This window comes from Anopheles merus, chromosome 3R, assembly GCF_017562075.2.
Source record: "Anopheles merus strain MAF chromosome 3R, AmerM5.1, whole genome shotgun sequence".
NCBI lineage: Eukaryota > Metazoa > Arthropoda > Insecta > Diptera > Culicidae > Anopheles > Anopheles merus.
This window is the reverse complement of record NC_054084.1, coordinates 38,291,981-38,307,626: the sequence shown is the minus strand read 5'-3', so window position 1 is coordinate 38,307,626 and position 15,646 is coordinate 38,291,981. Positions and strand designations below refer to the sequence as shown.

Here is a 15,646-nt window from a genome sequence, read left to right as displayed (position 1 = left end):
CAATAAACCTTTTGGTACATCCTCGCGCCGTGCAAACAAAAAAGACCCCACCCCACCCATACACTTCAATTCTTATCAGATACACTTAATTTATTTGCCGTATTTACTCGGTGGTCAAATTTTCAAATCCATTTTAATCCCTACGCTAAAAGCGGTGCGCTTGATAGCACTCTCTAAGTACTGCTACCATTCGTGTGTGGATAGTTTATTACTCTTTGTTCAAATAATCTATTCCACCGCATTTTGAAAACTGGACGCGCGTGAACGAGCAATAATTCATTCCATACTGCGGCACGCACTTTTTCCGAGGCTAAATTGCCGCACATAATGCTTCCAAAACAAATAAAATCGACGATGGACAATTTATTGTCACAAGTTTGTTGCATACGAATGCATCGAGCCAGTATCGTATCTGTACAAGCAACAATTGATGAATGTTTGCAAACCGCAGGGCGCGTCCATAAAGAATGAACGCCGGTACCTTACTGGTGTACATGCAGCGTTACTGCTGGATGAGATAAGCACTGTTGAGCGTTGCCGAGTTGTGTTCGTAGCTTTTTTCCCCTGCTATATTCTGCTCATGCGCCGCCAAGCAAACGACGAAATATTTGACTTCCCCAGCACATGCCTTGCTTCATCGGTCTTAATAATACGATTTTCCGTCAGATGGCGCAAGAAATACGCAAACACACTCAAACCACTATCCGGAAATTTATTCATTGTGCTGCCTTTCCTTGCCAACCGATGCGGTACAGTCGGAGTATTCCTGCAAACTTCCGCAACACGACCAATGACGCTGCCCGGGATGGCCCTCGTGCCCGTGGCCACAGCCCCGGTAGCCACCGGGCATGATACTTCCACACGCACAGGTTCCCCCCTTGGACCCGCTGCTGGAACAGAACGTACAGCAATGATACACGCCGTAGTGTGGTCGAAGTTTGTGGATTCGCAGCACAACCGGACATTCCTGGGCAGCGAAGAAAGTCACATCAATTGTACGCAACACCGGCCATTACGAGCATAACTGAATCATACATACCTCCAGCAACTTTCCGTCAACGAAAAGCATCAGATGCATTACACCGGGACGCGACGGCACAAACGTCAGCCCATACGACCCGTCCCGATTGTCGACGATGGTCATCGGTACTGAGTGATCATCGTCGTCCCGAAAGCGGAGATCCGTCTGCACCGTAATGCCACCGTGACCCAGCCGACGACCTTCGTAGTCCCGCACGATAAGCGTTAGTTGGACGCGCTTGTGTGCCTTCAGGGTAGCCAGCTCGCCGGCCGAATGCTCGATGCCACTCTGCTGTGGGTCCGCTTTCTGGGTGGTAACGATGCCAAACAGCGGGACGCCGGTCTGCACCCGCACGTTCGGTGCTTCCTCGTCCGCGAGGAACTGCACCGTATCGGTGACGGTGCTGTCGAGCGCTCGGGTCGATTTTAGGCACTGCTCGAACCGCTTCAGCAGTAAGCTGACGAAGAGTAAATTTTCCACCTCACTGCCTTCGGTCATCAGCTCCTCAGCAAACTCGATCGCAGCTCGAGAGTTCTGGGAACGCCGCTCTGCCGGGAACAAAGCAAATTTAGAATAAGTAACTCCCATTTTTCCATGTTGCAGTTACTTTTAATTGTCAAGAAATAACTTTATCAAAAGTTTTCACACAAACTGGAATAGTGTAGAAGTTATGCATTGCAAGTTTTTCATTCCACATCTTAAAGATTGTCTGGAGCTCTATAAAAATGCAATATACCCCACCCATTTACATAATAATTCACTTTGGTTAATTCTCCAGTTATGATGAAACTGTTGGTGAAGTTTTATGTTTATTAGAGTTGTAAGCCATTAGGATTGCAGAGAATGAAATTTAAATATTGTTTATCAACTAGAAATAATGTCATGTAAATAGTTGAATTAAATAACCTCCCTCATATTTTTCATTTGATTCTATAAGACAATGCAGTTAACAGCTTTATCGCTAGAACAATACACACTGCAAATTTAACATAAAATATATTGCATGTAGTATAAATTGTCTGATAAAGGACGTTTGAAACATTCTCACAAATATTAACAATAAAAAAACAAAAATGTTTAAGCATAAAACAATCAATAGAGTTTGATTGCTAAGCTTAAGATACAATGTTTTCCAAGTCAGTCGAATGCAAACGTTGTTATTCACCACAAGCAAGATCCACATCGATTGAATATTTAATTTCCATCATCATAATTTTTAATTTCATCAGCATGACTTTCAACACAACTCAATCTGAATTGGGTCAATTGTGCTTTCAACCAAAATCAAATGTAAATAAACATTTGCATCTGGGGAACGTGGCATGCAGTAGTTAATCAGTATTTCAATGCTTAAAAACAATCACAGGGGCCCTTTCCATTGTAAGTTCGTGGGCTGAAATTTCAGCCTGTCAGCTGTTTGCATTGTATAGCAGTTTTCGAGCAGCTATCTAAGTGAGTATAATATACAGGTGGGCTTATCCCAAGGTGTATGAATTTAGAAGGCTGATTTTTATCGCTTCTACTTCTCAATGATGATTTTAAGAGTGTTTTGAGTATTCGTCAAGCCTCCAGAAAGCTCGTTGGAGCAAAAGTTTTCACTCGTTCTGTCAAAAAGTGATATTCAAATTTGGTTATAAAAATGCTTTGAGACCACCTGGACTACATTCACTTTGATTCCAGATTTGATCATCTGATTTCTTTAATGCACCTTGGGATAAATGTAAACAAACACGTGTTTTCGAGCAGGTACTCGAATCTAATTCTAGCTTTGTGGCTAGAATAATCTAGACTGAAAATTGCAGGCTAGTTTTTTGTGTGGTTTTGTATGGAGTGTTTACATGATTTCAGCCTCCAACTGTCCAACAAAAAACTAACTAGAATCGTGAAGGCCCCCACAATCAGGAAACTAACCTCTTAGCTTTGTCCCTACTTTTATATTTAAAACAATACAAATCCGTACATTTGCTTACAAACTATTCCCTAACTTATCATGTCCTTCAACGCGTTATTATTCGATATTTGTTTTATTTCATTATTTTCTATCAATTCTATGTAGTTTATGAAAATACGCATGATTTTTGTCATATTGCTTATTTATGCCTTTTAGTTCTGGTTTAGATAATTCGTTGAATGCAAGAGGTTTTATATGGTACGGTTCAATAATTTCTCTTAACATTTCTCTATAAACCACAACCAAATTCTTATTGCTGCGATAAATTGATTGAAACTTTTTCATCCAACTACCGAACTTTCTGATGTGATGCCAAGAAAAGGAATCCACCCCCGCTCACACGTAAAGTTGCTTCTCAATCTTTCTCTGGTTTAGAATTTCTCATATAACTTCTCGCTCGACACTCCAGAAATGCCTAAATTCGTGTGGCCGCTTAGGACCTCCAATCGTGTTAATCCGGCACTGAGTTCTTCGCTAATAATAAACAACTAATAATAAGAACAAATAAATTGTCCCATTACAAAAAAGACCGATATGAAAGTACTTTCACAGATCCTTTCTTTAATACCAACATTTGAGCGCGGGAAAACTCCAGCAAAACCGGTTCAGCAAATGGGTTGTTTGATTAAAAATTCACTGTGCGTTACGCTCCATCACTGCACACGTTTTGCTGTATCGAATCAGCAGTCCAACATCCGGACAGTCTCGAAAACCGGAATTAAATTAATCTTCAAATTTGCTAATAACTTATGAAGCCCCTGTCTATTTTGCCCCTTTCCTCAGCACTTACCAAGATCCAACTTCTGGGCCATGATCATCTCCATCTTTGCCTGGCGAATGTTACCGATCTGCTCGCTTAGCGTACGCCGATGCTCCTCGAGCGCCGCCACATACTCGTCCACGAACGCGTCCACCTCCTGCTGCACTGCCTCACAGCGACTGTTTATTCGTACGGTCAAGTCGTTCAACCTACCCACCGACTGCATTGCATAGTCCTCCAGGGGACGCGTCTGTTCGATGGCACTCCGCACAAATCGTCCATATACCTTTCCCGCCCGGCTCACCGTCGTGCAGCGGTGGTCCCGGTGCAGCAGTGTGCTACATTCACCGCAGATCACCTGGTGGCAAGTGGTGCAGAATAGTTTTAATTGATGTTCCGGATGCATTGGACATTTAATCGAGCGTGGCAACGAGTCCCCCGGGACAGACAGTGTCCGTCGAGGCCTCGCTTTCATCAGCTCGTTCAACCCAAGCCGAACGATACAGTGCGAGGCGGTGCCACGTTGTCGCCGGTGTGCTTCTCTGCAAAAGTTGCACAACTTCAGTGCACACGTTTGACAGGATACGGTTGCCGGTTGCTTAAAATCAATGCCATAAAACGAATCAGAAATGTATTTGTTGTTGTTTTTTATCCGCCCAAAAGAGTGATTCAAGGGTGAGTGAGACGGGTACCAAATAGTGTTTGTGGCGTGAAAATGGATGTGTAGAAATAGAATTAGTTTTTACCTTAAACAAGACGCGTAAAAACACTGTTACGCTCGGTGCGGATGTGTTTGAATGAAAGTAGTGTCACGTGGGATTTGGTTAGATAAAGGTTATAAAAGGAGGAAAATAGTTCCATAATCATATCAAAACAAATCAAAGCAAATCAAAAACAGGGCACAAAAAACGGTGACAAACATCTTGACTGGAAAAACATCGAAACAGAGTGCAAGGAATCACGGTATTATGGGGAGTGTTGCAGTTAAAAATGATTTCACTGGCAACTGACCCCTTTTCAATCAAATTTGATATACATTTAAATGATGATGAACGATAAGTGGTTTAGAAAATGAAAAAAAACTTAAACGATGTAATTTTTTGATGAAAATGAAACAATTGCTTAATTTTACTGTTCATTCTTTCTTCGCATTATTTTAAGTTGTTGTTTAATAACTGATAGGATAGATCAAACGAACTCAGATTTCAATTTTAAACGCGTGAAGTGGCTAGTCGTTAGTGGAAGATTAGCATAGGAAACATAAGTATCCGGGCTCGCTTGATCGCTCTCTCGGTCGGTGAACGATAGAATAAGTGGATGTGTTTTGAAACTATACGCTACGTAATAACGATAAAGATTGTTAAAAAAACAAACGTCGTTATTCCCTAGGAGCCGCAACAATAACTTATTACAAAACTTATATAGTTTTATATTTAGAAAAACTCCAATTCATACATTTTGTCTTACTGTGAAAAACTGCTCAGATGAAGCAAATTCCAAATCTTGAGAGGAAAAATATCAAACAAAAAACCAACTATGAGTAAGAAGGTACTCCTGAGTTCATCTTGTGAGCTCTTACTTGAATGTACTAAATAATTGTTGCTGACATATGAAACGAAATCCAACAAATGTTCCTTGAACAACATATATGGCATTTTTCTACCGTTTCTTTTGAATAAAATAATCCTTATATAGGCTTATGAAAACTGTCCTTAATTTGGACTGAAAGTACAAATAATTTCTTTTTTCTGACATGCATCCGAAACTTTGAAATATTGAAACGAAGGCATCGGATCGTCTTGTATTGTCACTATGGTGAGCCATTTTACTTCAAACTAAGAATTAAGGCAAAAGTGATTTTTGTGACAAAAAGATGTGAGGAATAAATGTAAAACGTATTCTTACAATCCATATACTGTAGTATATTATATTCAAGTACATCAAGGTATGTACTTTTTGCTGGAGTAGAACTTTTTTAAACGCGCAAATTTTTTTTGCAATTTCCAAGAATTATCAATTGTAAAAAATGCTTCAAGCTAAAATTATAAAACAGTAAAATTTGTGCCGAAATCACATGATTTAAATGATGTTGCGTTTGAAAAAAGTAAATGAAATCAAACAAATTCAATTATATTATTCATTCTCTCCGAAAAACGTAATACTCGACACATGCGAATATCCGTGTTAAGCGATTGTCTTGGGAACACAAAAATCACGTATTCCTACTTTCTAAAATACCAGACGGACTCGATTCTCATCCAGACCATCTTACGATGCTCAAACTTTTGTTAAAAACACTGATAGGTTAGTTACTTGATAAGTTGATGGGGTTATGCTATATTATTATGTTAAAAACAATACATTCCAAGTACCAAGCAGTCGGGTTACGTGTTATTAATATTTTTGAAAACCCTATGAGAAAATTCCTAACATATGATAATAAACAATAATATGAAATATTGTAACACAGATATCATTCATCGACTTTTGAATGCATTATTTAAAACCATTTTCGAAAATCGAATTTTGCTTCGTACGTAGAACCGCAAATCATCATTTACCTTCCAACCACCTTCATCCTTTTTACAAAAAAAGATCTACGATGATAAGCAAAACCAAAAGCACTCGAATACCAAAGATTGCTACTTTACAGCAATCCATATTATGCATTGAATGATAAATGTCAAAACTTTGGGCTACTCTCCAATCCCATCCGATGATTTTCCGTCTCATGTTTGCTTTCCATATCGTGCCCTTTCATTCGCTCACCATGGGACCAAACAAGGTGTAAACCTGATATCCTTTTTCCCGCCCAGAAATGTAACTCGCTCACTCTGCCCACTTGCCACCATTCAGTGTCATGTATGTCTTACCGTAACTTCGTCAGAACATAGCTCGCACATTGCAAAGGTGATTGATGGTGGGGCACAGTTTGTGGGCGAACCGTGTCGCGAAGAGCCTGGCGACGACGAATGCTGCGAAATGATGTTCTCGATTTTCCTCGCCAGCACAAAGTGCTGCGGCAGCTGGCCAATACCGCCCGGTCCAGCCGGTAGCTCCGTTGGATGATTGCAGGTGGGACACACGAGAACTTTTTCTCTGTCACCATATATTACCCTAGCTTTAACTTTGTCTCTGCACTGTTAAAAAGAAAAGAAGTGGTGGAATGAAAATTCACACGCTGATCGTTCTTCAGTTCATTCACCCACTGTTTTGATGTCATACGATTATGTTCACTTTTGAAGGATGCGCCTGATAACGGGGACACCTGCTTGGTGCATTCTTTTTATAAATATGTTCACCGAAATGTGTGTCATCTTTACACGACGGCTACGAAGTGACGCCGTATAAAAAGTAGCGCCAATCGTGAGCGTTTCACACGAGCTTTTTACCCGTAATATTTGTTCTAATCCACAGTCCAGTACGGAAGTTACTGTTTCTCAACTATGTAACCACATTTTACGACTAGTTCAAGGTTGAGTTCGCGATTACTTTTGGTATTAAACTGCTTCAAAAGTGTTATTGGTTTCCTACATTTGCAACAGCAAGGGGTTTGCAAAAAGGGGTTTTTTACCATTCAATGACAATGATGAGCATACTTTACCTTGTCAGACTTTACCGGTGATCGCAAACAGTTCTGCTCCCGAAAGTTTTGAAAGGAGGCACGCAGCTGATCGAAACGTGACTCGCCGATTGTGCCAGAAACATTATCATTTACTGCTTCGCCGTTACCTGTTTCCTGATCGCCTGCTTGAGCTGATGGTTGACGAAGCCGAGAAAGGGATAAAACTCATGTTAATCATTTTTTACTGATAGCTGTATCTTATTAAAAGCACCAGGAACATCTGTAGCTCGAACGTGTTTGATAGATAGCAATATTCATTGTAGTTTATAACAGCAATTCAAATTGTATTACTACAGTTCATGCTAAGCTCTTGCTACTAATCTTTTAAAAGAAAATTTTCAATCATTCCATTCTTTTGAAAAATAGAGGGATATACCCTTATAGCTTTCTGAACCAAATTTAAAATTATAATTATAATTCGAAGCACTCATCAGCTGTTGATTAATTGATAGTGCACAAATTGCGAAAGATAGTATATAAATTGTTTCAGCCACACAAAAATTCGTGTGAAAACTACAAAATAAATTAATTCACTTTGCATCGCACAATTGAAAACGAGAAGCAACCTCTAAAATGTCTACGTTTTGAACAAACATGAACAAAAAACTGAAAATTTTATTTTTGTATAATACATAACACAAATATAACAAACGAACCAAAGTTGATCATTTTTCCTGAACAAAAAAGTAAAAATTAATAAAAACTATATTGCTCACAAAAATCAAACCAAACTTGTTGTTAAACTATTCTAAAACACACATCTTCCATTCTTTTGACACTCCTTTGAACGAACCGAGGGTTCAGCACTTTTTAGGGTAACTAATTAAATGTAGCTTAAGCAACTTTAATGCGAGGCGAGGTATAATGCTCAGGCTTTCGTTTGTTTAGTTGCTACAAATAGCACAATAAAATACCCAGACAACCAGTGGCGCGTTAAACGGTGGGCGGACTGGGCGGCCGCCAGGGGCCCCGGCGATCTAGGGGGCCCCGGCGATCTAGGGGGCCCCGTCATTGTGGATGTTCGACTTCGTATCGATTCTACCCCCCCCCCCCCTTTGGATGGGACTTTTACCATCTATTTCAAAAAGACTCATTTTTAATTAATGCATTTTTCCCATCGCTTCACTCACTGTATTTTGTCAAGGGCCCGAACCGAAATACCGGGGCCCCATACTACTCAAAGCAGCACATTAAATGTTCTAAGAAATCTGCCAATACTTGCATCACAGTCGCAAGCGAAGAACGCTGCGACATGCGCGCACAGCTCAAATCAATACCTCATCATCGTTGTCGCAAAGTATTGGACAGAGCGAGAAACCGTTAATTTTTGCTGGTGTGGGTGGCCTGTGCACGAGCACCCAAACCCAAAACCACGCAGAGCAACTTGCTGCTAAAATGGAATGCACAGCACGCTGCGCTTAACTACCACCGAAAACCCGTTACACAACACAATCATACAACACACCCAAGCAAAAATTTAAAGACCCCGAAACACAATATCAATACACCGACTCGTAGCCGGTAAAATTAGCAGGAAAAATTGACTAACATCAAGCAAGCAACGGTGCTCCAGTGGGTAGAGGTTTCATTCGAGAAACGATTCCATCGATATCGATGTGTGCGCTTTTCAATTTGGCTGGGATGAAACGTGCCTGCGCTTGTCTGGGGCCCCTATACTTGTTTTGCAGATGTGTGCCGAAAACAGACAGCTGTTTTCACGCGAAAAATGGTATTCACATCTCAAGCCTGAGATCGTGGAGCGTGCCTGCTTTTAACGAAAAACCTTAAATTTTCACGCGGGGTCCTACTCAACTTTTGTGGTCAACTGACAAATAGGGGAAATCGGGAAGGGGTGGTATTCATATGTCCAAAAAGGAACTCGAAAAAGGAACATAGTTGTATTTACATACAACTTTTTGCGTGAAGACAAAATAAAAAACCGTTACAGCTATACTGAAGCCAAAACTCAAAGGTGGTTTACGGGGCCTCAACGATTATGTGGACTCTTCGATGAAGGGGTCCCGTCGGTAAGGGCCCCGTCGGTAAGGAGGCCCCATCAATAAGGGTCCCCGTCTATTAGGGGCCCCATCAATAAGGGGCCCCGTCCATTTGGTGTCTTGGTGTGGATGGTCCGTGCTCGAGCTCACCAAAAAAACGCGGAGACACTTGCTGCTAAAATCCAATGCACGGAACACAGAACAGCGCTGCGTTTAACCACAAAGAAACCCCGTTGAAACAGCCACAATCACAAATCATACACAGACAAAAATTTAAAGGCCCCTAAACAAAATTTCAATACACCGGCTCGTAGCCGGAGAAATTCGCAGGAAAAATTGACACCAAGCTCGCGTTGCTTTAAAAAGTCTAGGAAGATCGTTTGGTCAACGGTCCTTCAGTGGGTTGAGGTCTCATTCGAGAAATGGTTAAATCGATGTAATTGTGTGCACTCTTGGCTGGGATGAACCGTCTTGTTCTTGTATACGGGGCCCCTGCTATCGCTTTGCGATTTTGTGTCGAAAGCAGACAGCTGTTTCACACGAAAAATGGTATTCACATTCCTGGCCTGGGATAGTGGATTGTGTCTTTTAATGCAAAAACTAAAATTTTCATTCTTGGCCCTAATCGAACACATCAAGTTTGTGGACCGAAGAGAAGGGGAAATGGGAAAGGTTTCAGTTAGAAGGAAGGGGGGAAGGGTATAAAAATACTCAAGGAACCTATGGACCATGTTCATTTATATATGGTTTTTATCGACTATTTCAATTTTTGCGAATACAACAAGACCAGAAACCGTTACAGATGCATCTACATACAGCCATAATACGAAGAACAATTTCCATTGCCTCGGCCATTTGGGGGCCCCGTTGATGATTCGGTCGATTGAGGGGCCCCTTCCATTTGATGTTGTCAACCTAATATATCCCCATTTTTCCCCCGGGGGTTATGTTTACAATCAGATTTACTATTACTACCAGACCTATCAGAAGCATATTTATTTTACTTATCAGAAGCATTTTACTATCAGAAGCAGAAAACATTTGCCTTTTTAACATGTGCAATATTTTTGTTTACCATGTGCACCTTAGTTGGAAGCGTAGAACGCTGCGATACATGCCCAGAGCTCAACACAATATCATTTCATCATCGATGGCCCAAAGCGTTGGATCAAATGCATTGAACGCTACGCGCGAGTTGGGTAAAGTGAAATCCGTTACAAGAGATGCCTCACACAAACTACATGCACATACGACATTAAAAGGCTCCGAAACCGATCTCAACACAACGGTTCGTAGCCGTAGAAATAAGCAAGAAAAATTGGCTGACACCAAGCACGCTCTTTTTATCTGTCGAGGTTTCATTCAAGAATCGATTCCGATGTCGATATGTGCGTTTTTTTAATTTGGCCTGTGTGTATGTTATCACGCAAAAACTAAGAACTCGTGCCCCGGCTAACCTTTGGGGCCCCAGTTAAAATTGTGGACTGGACGAAGTGATGGTGGAAAGGCAAGCTGTTGAAGGGTTTGGGTCAAATTTGGAAGGGTCGACGGAAAGGAAATATCGATATGAATGATCGCGTAAAATTTGAACTAATTAAGCTATCGGCAAAGTCCGGCCCACCACAATATGCAGTCAGGCCCGAGAAAATATTTGCGCGATTTTGAAAGATAGGAATATCCTATTTATTAAAAATTAACTGAACATATTTTAATATGACAATTCATATCGTTAAACTATTCCAAATTTGATCACCATAACATGGATTGTCGGACCAATCAATATGGTCAAATTTGAGGAGAAATTAGAAAATAGAAACGAATAATTCCATAAAAACCTAACTGTTGATTTTACGAGAACAATGGTTACACTCTATTGCTTTTTAAGGATGCAACGATTTTCTTGGAGCTTTTTTTTAAGAAATGCACTATCAATTCGTCTGACCTGGCCTTACTTGTCCGTGGCCTCATAATAGTACTGAACGATTGTACGTTTGTCTCGATATTTTTCAGCTGTTAACTATTTTGTACCATCTCCAGATATATCCTAGAAAACAATTTGAAACATGGAAGGAAGGGTACGTTAAGAAGCGATATTGCGGTTTTGCTTTATTGTTTTGAGCTTTTTATGACTTTTGCACACTATGCTGCAGACTCTTAATTGAAGAATCTTTACAATCAATTTTAGTTATTGTAATTTAATAAAATGAATTTAAAACTTGCTTGGATGATATAATAATCTAAGAAAACCAATAACCAATCGCATTGTTTAATAACATAAATATCATATCATTTTGTGTATTAACTGTAATAATATAATAATGTATGTGTAAAACAAATGCATTCTCCTGGCCCTCACCGCTCGATCATTTAGAAAGCAGCTGATCTAAAGCAGTGGTCTCCAACCTGTGGTCCGTGGATTACTTGAGACAAACATACTGCAATACAAGGTATTTCCAGTTACTTTCGAATGAAAATATTGTTTTTCCAGCGTGCAAGAAGTTATCGCTTTGACCGATTGAAAATGAAGTGGCCGTAATTCGAAGACAGACGGTACTTCAGTATTCATTGTAAAGGTAAACCAACGTAAAAGCAAAATATTGTTTTCATGTTATGCTCACGATGACGATTTTAAATCAAATCGTCCGTATTATGAAACACGAGCTGGAAATTGTAAAGTAGGAAAGAAAATATCGTTTAGAACCATCGTTCTTGTCCATAAAAGACAAACGTAACTAGCTTAGCGAAAACGATAACTTTCCGACCTTTAACTTCTATTGAGTATAGATAAAACCAACAACAACGATCATGGCAGGTCAGATTTGTTCGGATTGTCAGGATAGGACTAAGCCCATCCATCATCTATCGACTTCTCATTTAAGGAGTTTACTTATGTCCTCCTACCCAAGGTAAGCCCTCTAAACTCCAACGTCCTACAGGTTTTTATGATCGCCTAGACCAGGGGTCTCCAAACTTTTCAGTTCGCGGGCCGCATTTCTTCGTAAATATCGTTGTTGAGGGCCATTTACGCGTTACTTTTGGTAATGAGAACGTTTAAAACTTGTTTTGACAAGAAAATACTTAATAAATGTTTTAAAGTTCTGCATTTTTCTTTTATAGTAACTTGATTCTTGTCTTGGTTTAGTAAAAATTTAAAAAAATGATGGAAACTGTCAAACATATATGATATTTACATTATCCTTTACAACATCATCACGGGCCGCATTATAGGCTCTCGAGGGCCGTAGTTTGGAAACCCCTGGCCTAGACGATCAAGTGTCGAAAGTCCGCTTCGAAACAGTATCCACAGTACCCAAAATTTTAACATACCACAAAGCCTTTCTGATATTAATGATTGTTAAATCATTACTATCGATTGAAAATTGGCGAAAAAAGTATTAAAATTGGGGGTTTTAATGATGCGCGGGTGGCAGTCCATTCTGCTTATGTTCATCTCTGTTTCATAAAGTTTTATACAGATGTGAATTGTATTTTGTCGAAAGAAGTTTGTTGATTTGGTATAATGGGTATTTGGCCGAATACGCACCTAAAATTTATCGGGGTGTCTGTAAGCGGTTACCAAATCAAATTTTTGTTCATCACGAGCAAGTGGGCTTCGCAGTATGTTTTCCTTTGAAGCTCAGACGTGTCGTTTTGGTAGAATAAATAGCTGCATTTTCAGTAATTTGTTTTACTGATATTCAGTACCATGTATTACTTAATAGCTTTCAGTAAAAAATGTAACTGCAGCAAACTTATACAATTTGCAGTGTATGATTCGTACACCAAACCCCCCCCCCCCCCCCCCGCGATGGATTTGGTGAAGGGGCCCCGTCTACCATAACGCCTAGGGCCTCGGAGAGGCTTGACCCGCCACTGCAGACAACAACGTTGCACACAACTCCGTGACCAGACAAGTGAGCGACCGAAGCCATACAAAGGAAAACACAAAACGTGCCCCACATGTGGCCCCAATAAATCTTTGCTTATCGAGGTCGTACACCAACAGGCAAACTGATATGCACTGTACAACAACCAAACACACTTAACCACACACACATATATAAGTACACTGACCAATGAGGCTCACGACTTACGGTCCCAATCGAAGCTGGCATTTTCGTTGACGCGCTGCCAGAACTGGGCACTGTCCTGACCGTGCGTGACCGTCGCGGCAACCCGCTCCAAGCACGCCCGACAAAACGTGTGCAGACAGTCTAGCACACGTGGTTCGCGTAGCAGCTTCTGGCACAGCCCGCACAGGAACCGGTCGGGCAGAAAGTCGGTCGGGAAGTGGTCGTAGATTGTGCTACCAATCGGTAATGTAATATCCACACCAACCGGGATTGTTTGTTGAGCGGCAGTGAAGCAAGAACGAAAAAGACAAAACATTGGAAGTTGGGCACATCCAGATGTGTGAGTAAAACGGCGAGCTTCACGAGTAAACGACAACCACGGTCCACGCTTTCCAGGTACTTACGATATCTCGTCAAATTTATGTTGTGCCCTTCGGGGCAGCTGACCACTGACCGATACCCGCGAACTGACCGAGCCCCGTGATCCATCGACATCCTCCGGCCGTACAGTGTCGGACGGTATCATCATCAGCATCATCCTCAGCGAGCCGGCCGGTGTGCCTGCTGGACCGGGACACACTTCGTCACTGCCCGGAAGTGACTCCGGATGCAGCTCGAGGGCGAGTTGCTTATCCATCTCCGATTGATTGCTGTACGCTGAATTGCGCCGCAGGCTACTCTTTCGCGGACATTCCTCCCCAGTGCTGGCGTCCGGCGAGAGCAGGTATTCGCCGGCGGGAATAGATCGTCTAGTGCGGCCCACACGTTCAACCACGTTGCGAATACCCAGTTGCTCCGGGGTTAGATTGAAAGTTAATTTCCCACTGCCTTTCGGCAATGATTCAAGTGTAGTACCTGTGTTAACAGTGCCGGTCCCATTCGTTAGCACTACGACGGACGCCTCGACGTGCTCTTCCTGCAGCCGAACGTAGCGTTGCAGCGGATCGGGCCCTTCGGTCACGGCTGTGCCGGGCATTGGTGGTCTGGGTGACGCAGGACGACCCTTGACCGATGGTGCCCGATGGTCATTGCAATCACTCTCCTCACCGTCGGAATCTTGGCTCGCCCATGGAGCATGCACCGTGACGGCTGCCTCCATCCGCAGTCGCCCGCTGGAGCAGCGTGCTCTCGGGGATTTTCGTCTCTCGTCCACCAGCTCCCCGTCCGTTGTGGTCGTCGAGTCAGCATGGTCGTGTAGGAGCGATTGGTGGCACCAGCTCGGGACGTTCGATGTTTCACGATCCATTAGCACTTTTCAATTCGGCAATGTTGCGGGTGGTCGGGTGTGTCCATCGAGCACAATGCACGCACGAAACCGGTTACCGATAAAAGGCACACTTAAACCGAAGCAAACGGACGGACATCCACCGGTAGCGATCAACATTGGCGAACTGAAGTGCAGCGTAGGGCTCAGCGGTACCATAAAAACACACAACAGGCAATGTGCTGATAATTCAATTAGTACTACCACGTACCACACGCGACCACGGTCATATGCTTTCCTAGTAGAAAACGGCGGTAAATGGTACACAAGCAAGATGATTTGGTACGGCAGTTTGCTTTTTAAGCCATAGATTTAAAAAGATTCAAAAGAATACGCAGGGCAAGGTTGGATCTCTGTTGTTCTAATAATAGCAACATCAACTTTAAGTAACAGATGAAAGCGGAACTAAGTATTATTAAAACTATAATTAATATTTAATGTACTGTTATGATTCAAATTACTGGCAGCTTTAAACTCCGGACACTCATCATGTTTTTATTAGATTTCTTCATATCTATTCCCTGGCTATACCGCTGTTTAATTTTACAGTCTGTTCCGGAGTTACGCAGTTCTCGTCTTACGCAGATTCGAAGATACACGGTTTTCGAAATTTGACACATTAAATGTCAAATCAGTACAATTTGCTTCAAGTATGGTTCAATAATGAAGAATAAATTACATTTTTGCCAATAATTTAATTCATTTTCTTCAAATCAACGCCAGCGGCGCATTGAAATACATCGGAATCTATCGTGGAAGTTGTTATTAACGTGAAAATAACAAGGTTTTATCATATTCATTCCATTCAAACACGTATTAAATACTGCCCGGAATTCGAAACAAGATTTTTAAATTTGAACCAAGAGAAGACAGGAACGATCTTAGAATCGAGCAGTAGTACTTGTGATAAGCATCTACGAGTGCAAGAGAAAATCCGAACCCAAACCCTGTTGTC

General features: G+C 41.6%; 1 protein-coding gene across 1 annotated transcript; it reads right to left on the bottom strand.

Annotated features, from left to right (window-relative positions):
* Positions 1–326: 326 nt before the first annotated feature.
* On the bottom strand, positions 327–14,544 carry LOC121597874 (tripartite motif-containing protein 45-like). The gene is made up of 7 exons (XM_041924119.1): positions 13,832–14,544; positions 13,449–13,660; positions 7,337–7,488; positions 6,606–6,872; positions 3,763–4,330; positions 1,040–1,569; positions 327–967 (listed from the first exon to the last, which is right to left on the bottom strand). Exons 1-7 carry the CDS (start codon positions 14,524–14,526, stop codon positions 713–715), a joined length of 2,679 nt encoding a protein of 892 aa, XP_041780053.1. The 5' UTR covers positions 14,527–14,544; the 3' UTR covers positions 327–712.
* Between the last annotated feature and the right edge of the window lie 1,102 nt (positions 14,545–15,646).

What these genes read in the sequence shown, in the direction of transcription:
- LOC121597874 (XM_041924119.1), bottom strand. Translation starts at nt 14,526, where the DNA reads ATGGAGGCAGCCGTCACGGTGCATGCTCCATGGGCGAGCCAAGATTCC. An exon ending in CATAAATTTGACGAGATATC is followed by an intron (nt 13,661 to 13,831) that starts GTAAGTACCTGG and finishes ACCGATTGGTAG; the next exon opens with CACAATCTACGACCACTTCC. An exon ending in CACCGGTAAAGTCTGACAAG is followed by an intron (nt 6,873 to 7,336) that starts GTAAAGTATGCT and finishes TCTTTTTAACAG; the next exon opens with TGCAGAGACAAAGTTAAAGC.